The following is an 8326-nucleotide window of genomic DNA, read 5'->3' as shown; positions in this document are numbered from 1 at the left end:
GTCACGGTCCCTGCGGTCCTCTGACAAGGACCTGCTTGCTGTCCCAAATTCCAGGCTCTGGACATTTGGTGACAGAGCCTTCTGTGTCAGTGCACCATCTCTGGAACCAGCTTCGCGTCTGCCTCCTCATTATCAACCTTTAAAACCCATTGTAAAAACATACCTCGTCACTGATGCTATGGAAATCTAATGTCTATCCTGGCCTCACACCTTCACATTCTCTGTGTGAAATGAATAATGTATCACTAATCAATAATGTTCTCTTACAAGACAGGGGTATACACGCCCCTATGTTAAATTCTTATAGAAGCAGGCACATTTTTATTTTTAAAGGCCAGTTATTTCATAGATCAGGATACTATGGTCTTTGGAATTAAAATAGCCCCCCCACAACATCACATACCCTTCACCGTACATAGAGATTGGCATGGGGAACATTCCATTAGATCATCTCTCAATGCAAATCGAACCAGCTATTAAGCTAACTGAAACAACACCATGCCTATCTCTAGGTATGGTGAAGGGTATGTGATGATGTGGGGGGGCAAAGGCCAAGGGAACTTTATCAGGATGCATGGTGTGCTGATCCAAGGTCTTTAAAAATAAAAAAAATGTGCCTGCCTCTACGGGAATATAACATAGGGGAGTGTATACTTATGCCCCTGTATTTTAACATAGGGGGGTGTATACTTATGCCCCTGTATTTTAACATAGGGGGTGTATACTTATGCCCCTGTATTTTAACATAGGGGGGTGTATACTTATGCCCCTGTATTTTAACAAGGGGGTGTAAACTTATGCCCCTGTATTTTAACATAGGGGGGTGTACACTTATACCCCTGTATTTTAACGTAGGGGGGTGTATACTTATGCCCCCTGTATTTTAAGGAAGAACATTTATTTATTTACAATACATAATTCATTCACAAAAAAAAAATAGGTGTCCTTAAAATGTTGGATTTTCCTAACTTTTTTGAATTGAGTTAATAAGATCAATTTTCAAAAGATGTTTTTATATTCCTCTTTTTAATCAACTTCAGCACGGGTGTGTAAACTTATTCTAGCCACTGTATGTTCAACCTCATTACTATAATATGATTTTTTTTTATATTAAATCTATTTGGTGATGACCAACTAAAAACAGATGCCCCACATTGCAGAGGGAGTTAGGAAACTGTTAGCTAGAGTGTGAGACAAGTTGTGGGACATCACACCAGTATTCACAATCACTGTGAGTCCACCAGTGGCTTCCTGCAATTTCTATGGCATTATTGGTATGCAGAATATTAATAATTGTCTGGCTTTACAGACTACACCTACACTATAAGTGTGGTATGATACAGGCACAAAAATAACACTACAGGTAAAAGGAAAAATAGATCATTTGGATTTTGTGGGTGAACTGTCCCTTTAAGTTAAGCATTATTCAAATTGTTGTGATCCACAGTAGGGAAACACACCTCCATCCTGAGCGCTGAGGACGTTGAGAGCAAAGAGCATGGCGTTGGAGAAGGTTGTGGCCTCCTCCTTGCTGGCGAAGTTGAGGCCATAGACCTGCCGGGCGTCCCGCCACTGGTGGAAGGTCGGGGTGGCCTGGTTGTACTTGAGCCCCTTCACTATGGAGTAGTTGATCACCACCTGGGAGAGAGGAGGAAGAGGAGCAGTAGGAGAGGGTTCTTAAAGAAACGCTGCCAACAGATTTTTACACACTCTCACACACACACACACACACACACACACACACACACACACACACACACACACACAGACACACCACACTTTGACCAACATAAGCCGCTACTGTTATCTCCAATTAAACTTGGTTTCTTGTTGCCTCAGCTCCTTCACACACTCTTCTCTTCTCTCCTCTCTCTCTCTCTCTCTCTCTCTCTCTCTCTCTCTCTCTCTCTCTCTCCTCTCTCTCTCTCTCTCTCTCCTCTCTCTCATCTCTCTCTCTCGTCTCTCTCTCCTCTCTCTCCTCTCTCTCTCTCTCTCTCTCTCTCTCTCTCCTTAATTTCATGTTTGCTTTCTTGGCATGACAAAAAATCCAATCCAATTTGCCAAAGCATAGAACAACCATGTACATCCCTGAGATAATACTACATAAAGTAAACAGGATACTTATGGTATAATATATAAAACTCTTTATTTATTTGGCCTTGTATTGTGGCAGGAGAAGACATATTTAGCTGCTAGCCATGCCGTGCTTATATCTTCCCCTAATAAAAAAGGAAGCCGTCTGTCCTCAGTTGAGGTAGTAAAGCCTGGTATATGTCTTTCAAATTTTGGGAAATATTTGGTTTCTAAGTCTTCATATTTTGGACATGTCCATAGGAAATGTAATTCTGTTTGAATACCCTGTGGCAGTGTGCACAGACACGTCCCTCTCTTGGTCTCCACACTTTTTAAAATGGTAACCTCTTTCAGTTTCCAGCTCATGGTCACATGTTTTTTTTGTATTTCTTTTGTATTTTTTGTTTTGATATTTACCCAAATGGATGTCTCTGTTCAGGGATTAACAACAAAGGAGTTTGTGTTGTATTTTATTTTCATTTAGCCATTGTTCATTATACTCTCTCTCTCTCTCTCTCTCTCTCTCTCTCTCTCTCTCTCTCTCTCTCTCTCTCTCTCTCTCTCTCTCTCTCCTCGTCTCCGTAATGTCTCCCTGCCCGTGCTCCTCTCCCGGGCGTTACCTGCTGGTCCTGCAGCTTGACGCCCACCACTCTGAAGGTGTTGTTGGCAGTGTTGTGGTAGATGTTGATGCGACTGAATCCCTGCTGTCCAGGCTTGATAGGCACCCACTTCTTACTGGTGTCATCGTAGACCATGACCGAGGCCCGCGCCTGGCAGATACTCTGCTCACTGGGGGGGAAAGAGAAAGACAGAGATGAGGGCCAATTAATAACGAGCAGAAATCAGCAGTTCAACAGTGAATCAATGCTCATTTAAGAACCAATTGATTTATGGAAAATCCACCCGCGGCCAGTCTTAAGCTATATGATATCATCACTTATTAAATGTTCACCATATTCCATGAGTTACTGACTTCTAGATGCAGCTTTTTTTGTTAACCTGCCACATCGTTCTCAAATTCAGTTTTCAATTTACACCTCAGAGAAGAGCGGGCATTTAGCCGCATGTTGTGTGTATTAGTGAACAATAGTAACTATTATTATGGTATTCCTTCTGTGTAGAATATCACATTCTGTGATTTTTTTCTATGTCAGTGCAATATAATGATTGTTTCAGACAGCTGAACATTTCTGTTATGTAACTTTGTCTGAATTTGAGATTCAAAAGGACACCTTTATGCACATCCTATGTTTATGTCAGGTACAGGTTCTGTAAAGGAAAAAGCCGAAAGTGTCTACACACTGCAACACATACAGCAACAATTAAACCCCCCACATCTCCTCACTATCTGCTAGCTGCCTGTCCCCAGAACACACTGTAAAAAACCTCTCACTATCTCTAGCTGCCTGTCCCCGAACACACGTAAAAAACATCTCCTTACTATCTGCTAGCTGACTGTCTCCTACACACTGTAAAACATCTCCTCACTATCTGCTAGCTGGCTGTCCCCCAACACACTGTAAAAACTCTCCTTACTATCTGCTAGCTGCCCTGTCCCCTGAACACACTGTAAAAAACCTCTCCTACATCTGCTAGCTGCCTGTCCCCAGAACACACTGTAAAAAAACTCTCACTATCGCTAGCTGCCTGTCCCCTGAACACATTTGTAAAACATTCACTATACTGCTAGCTGCCTGTCCCCAGAACACACCTGTAAAAAACTCTCCTACTGCTAGCTGCCTATCCCAAACACACTGTAAAAAACATCTCCTTACTATCTGCTAGCTGCCTGTCCCCAGAACACACTGTAAAAACATCTCACTATCTGCTAGTCTGCCTGTCCCCTGAACACACTGTAAAAACATCTCATATCTCTAGCTGCCTGTCCCCTAACACACTGTAAAAAACATCTCACTATCTGCTAGCTCCCCTGTCCCCTGAACACACTTCAAACATCTCACTATCTGCTAGCTGCCTGTCCCCTGAACACACTGTAAAAAGTGCATGGAAGCACAGAAGGGAGGGGGAGGGATGAGGAGGAGGGAGGCAAGCTAGTCTCGTTTTGTCTCAACAAGAAGTAAAGTCACCCAACATCGCTTAGAGCACCTTTACAATAAGTATAAAGGAGAATAAGATAAGACACTAGTTTAGACTAGACCTGTCTAGTTAAGACAAGTTTAGACAGTACTTAAGACGAGTATTGTGAAAAAGAAAAAGAACGTGGCCTGTTCAGTCTAATAAAGTTCAGGAGCTATAATCCAGTGTGCACATACTCTCTGCTTGTTGTCTGCATTCGGGCAGTTTTGTACATAAAATAGAAAGTATACCAGTCAACAAAGTAGCTCAAGCAAACCAAGGTTAATGAAGTGTTTTAGGGTTTTAGGGTGTTTTAATATTCCTTTAGCTGTAGTGATGGCTGAATATTTGTCTGAGGATGTAAGTGAGATCATTACAGCGAACAACAACCCAGTCTCCTAATCCTGTGTTACACTAATGGTCTAATCCAAATGTAATCAAGCGCTTGTCAAGCATCTGTTGATGTTCTTAATGAGAGGCAATCGGAATGTGTGTGTGTGTGTGTGTGTGTGTGTGTGTGTGTGTTTTTGTGTGTTTTTGTGTGTGTGTGTGTTGTGTGTGTGTGTGTGTGTGTGTGTGGGTGGTGTGTGTGTGTGTGGCCTCCAGGGTTAGAGTCGTCTGCTCTCCCATTGACCGTGTTCATCAAAGCCCCTGCCGCTCCTTCTCTCTACATTTCTCACTGTAACACAACACACACCAACACACTACAAACCAACACACACACACACACACACACAGAAAATGACTTCAGTACGAGAGCGCCGTGTCATGACCTTCTCCATGTGTATTTTTACAATCCATGCCAGAAAAAAGGCTTGTGCTGCAGTGGGCTGCAGAGTGAAGAGGAAAAAAAGAAAAGATCAAGGTGGAAAAACACAGGCAAGGAACAAGAAAACAGTTTTGACTTGCAAATGAGATAAACAAGAAGAGTCCCATCTGTGTCTTTGCCTCTTTGCCAAGCCAAAATTAGTGGATCGACCCCTGAGGCCGAGTGAAAGAGCTGCGTCAGAGAAGAGAACGAGAGGGAAAAAGAAAGTGTGTTGCAGTACAGAGTCAGTAGTGCAGCGTACGCAATTTCAAAGATGAGACAGTATACTGTGGAAGGAATAGTTTGACATTTGGGAATATGCTTATCTGCCTTGAGATTGATACAGCTCACAAAGGCACATAGGTGCTGTAGCGTCGTTACATTTCTGTCTGCACACACATTAATCAGACATTTTAGTTAATTAACCCTCGTGTTGACCTGCAAATCTTTGATTTTCTGAGTCAAAATTTAAAATGAAAAAAACTTTTATTAAGGTTATGGTCGTCTTTTTCGACCCTTGTGTGTCTTTCCCCCGATGTTTTTGTCCCTTTTTAATGTTTTTCAACTTTTTTTGAGCCTTCTGAAATTTTTGTGTATTTTTCCCCAAAATTTTATCAGCTTTTTTTTAGTTATTTTTTTTACACTTGTCGCTTTTGACATTTTGTCACTGTGTTCGGCATTTGTTTTCACATTTTTGTCACTTTATTTTTTACATTTCTTCACATTTTTGTCACTTTTATTGAAATTTGTCACTTTTTGACAGTTTGTCACTTTGTTTGGCATTGTTTTTCACATATTTGGCAATTTATTTTTTACCTTTGTTCACATTTTTGTCACTTTTATTGACATTTGTCTTTTTTGGACATTTTTCCTTTTTTTGAATAGAGCTGTTTTCTGTTTTTCCTGCTAATCGCCACTAAGCTCTAGCTCCATACTTACATACATCAGCTAGCTCAGCGTAAATTCTTTCAGGAAAACCTAACATCACTGCTCAGCTGTTGGAGGCGTTCTCCTTCCTGTTAAACCAATCAGAATCGACCACAAATTCCAAGAGCCAATCACAGCGTTTCAACTCTGCTTTAAATCTGTTTCTCTCCCTGCTGCTTTCAGCTGTCATTTCAGGTAAAGAGTGCGACCCCCCCCCCCCCCTCACCTCCAGTCACCGTCCACCAAAGGCACCTGGGTCTCTCCCCTCCACCTCCAGTCATGTCACCCAAGGGCACCCTGGGTTTCCTCTGCCTGATTACATACGTCCTTTGGTCTGGTCTTCGGGCTCCTTTGCCGCACCACCAGTGTCTAGACTCCATTGGGGGGGGGGGGGGATTGTCTTGGCTTCCTTACCGCTTTTACAAATTATTCTATAACAATGGAGTCTAAAGCTCCAAAAACTGTATGCTTATATACAACAAACCTTTGCATAAAACAAGTCTCTCTTGATTGAATTCTTTTAAGAGGGAGTTAGATTTGAATGCACTGATATTTTAAAGCTTGTCATCCCATTGTGGAAAAGAAGGACTCAATTCTGGGATAGAAATGACCTCACAATGCCTAGGTAGCATCAAGCTACAGGATAGGGCCGGATAAGGAATGATATCTACAAGCTATGGGCCTGAATTGTCCACACATCGAATAGCAACATATTTACCATTTCTGAAGATAAGTATTCATGAAAAGAAAGCACCAGGCTAACATTATAGGATAAAGGATTACAAAAATAGTACTAGCCGTGCTTTTCTTTCACTTCAAAGCACACTGAAAGGAGAGCAGTAGGAAGCAGCTGAAACTTGTAGAACAGGAGTCCATTCAAATAACACAACAAAGGAAAAAATAGCTCCACATAATACCCTGCTGCATGTATTTTAAGCTGGAGTTATAAATACATTTCTCCCAGGTTAAGTCTTATTCTCCACACGCAAGTTATCTTGCATAAGTGGTTTGGATGTGCATACACTGGAAATCAGCCCGAGCCACAGCAGGGCAACGATGTGTTTAATTTATTTTCTTTAACTTGTCGACTCTGTTAATTTTTAAAAAGGAGTTCTTGGCAACTAGCTGGAAATGGCATCTGAGGCCCAGAAGCATAAATAAATGAGGCCCAGACTCGAGCAGGAAAAGTGGAGGAAAAAGAGATGGAGTGGTGTAGGGAAAAGACACAGAGCGAGAGAGAGAGAAAGAGAGAGAAGCTGTGAAGGAGCTGAGGCGACAAGTAAACAAGTTTTTCTGACTGACAACTATGGGACGCACACACACTGACTCATACATGCACATGCACACAAATGCAGGAAGTGTGTAGCGTAGATCACTCAACGCCACACCCGTTGAAAATTTAACAATATCTGCACAGGGCATGAATAAATCAGATGCTTCTGAACGTACCTTGACAGAGCACACACACACACACACACACACACACACACACAGACAGACAGACACTCTAAATGCCATCTTCCTTTGTCTGTTCAGTGCTACAGCAAATTCGAGATAACAGGGACAGACAGCAAAATCTCAGAAAGCTGCTCAGAAATCATCAGAGTCGCTTCCACAGAAATGGTTCAAATTACAAAGCAGGAATATCAGTGTCACCTCTGATACTGCCTAAGGAAATACTGGAGTTCACGCACCGATCCGATACCACATGAAAAATCCATGTTAAAGTAGTTTATTTATGTTCCGTTATAACTGGCTGTCAAACTGGATAATAACAGAAAGTTCTGTGGCGTTCATTGTTTGTCATCATATCCCATCCATACAGGGATAGTAGTATTCAGTTGTTAAAACATAATAAAATATATGTCACACTGGTATCGGATCAGAATCGGTATCGGGAAGCAAAAATGGTATCAGACCATCTCTACTTATTGTTACAATTAAGCATTGTCCTTATATAAAAAAAAAACACATTTTAAATGATGCTGCACATTTTGGCTAGGCTCTTATATTCATAACAATGAAATTATTACATTCCAATAAAGCTATAATATCTCATTCCATCCCTCAAGGACTTCAAAAGTTGGAACATAACCTTGACAGTGCAGAGAGAGATTACTGCACTGAGAGAAAGCCACAAGCACCCAATGACATGCGCACTCTGATTTGTAGCTTAAATGACTTTGAGGAAAAATAATATGATACCATCATAATTAATACGTTTTGCATTGGATTCTCAGAACCAAACCTGTTAGAATGTTAATAGGCCAGTATGTCTGTTTGAGTTCATTAATGAGGGTCTGCAATGAGAAACACATGAATTATTCATCAACCCTGCTGCATATTTGCAGGGTTAAAAAGAATAATTATTGCTCAAATGCCCCCCTTTTTTTCCTTTCTTCCTCACACACACACACGCACACGCACGCGCACACACACACA

The 8326-nt window shown here is 41.5% G+C and overlaps 1 protein-coding gene across 4 annotated transcripts in view; it reads right to left on the bottom strand.

Annotated features, from left to right (window-relative positions):
• The window catches only part of evlb (Enah/Vasp-like b), a 67172-nt gene that overhangs the window by 23137 nt on the left and 35709 nt on the right, over nucleotides 1–8326 (bottom strand). For all 4 annotated transcript variants that reach the window (XM_032543427.1, XM_032543428.1, XM_032543426.1 and 1 more), the window contains exons 2-3: nucleotides 2694–2862; nucleotides 1461–1638 (exon numbers count right to left, since the gene is read on the bottom strand). In XM_032543427.1, the coding sequence (XP_032399318.1) occupies nucleotides 1461–1638; nucleotides 2694–2862 (347 nt within the window). The remainder of the gene's footprint in view (nucleotides 1–1460; nucleotides 1639–2693; nucleotides 2863–8326) is intronic.

Source organism: Etheostoma spectabile, chromosome 18 (genome assembly GCF_008692095.1).
Source record: "Etheostoma spectabile isolate EspeVRDwgs_2016 chromosome 18, UIUC_Espe_1.0, whole genome shotgun sequence".
NCBI lineage: Eukaryota > Metazoa > Chordata > Actinopteri > Perciformes > Percidae > Etheostoma > Etheostoma spectabile.
This window is presented reverse-complemented; position numbering and strand designations above follow the sequence as displayed.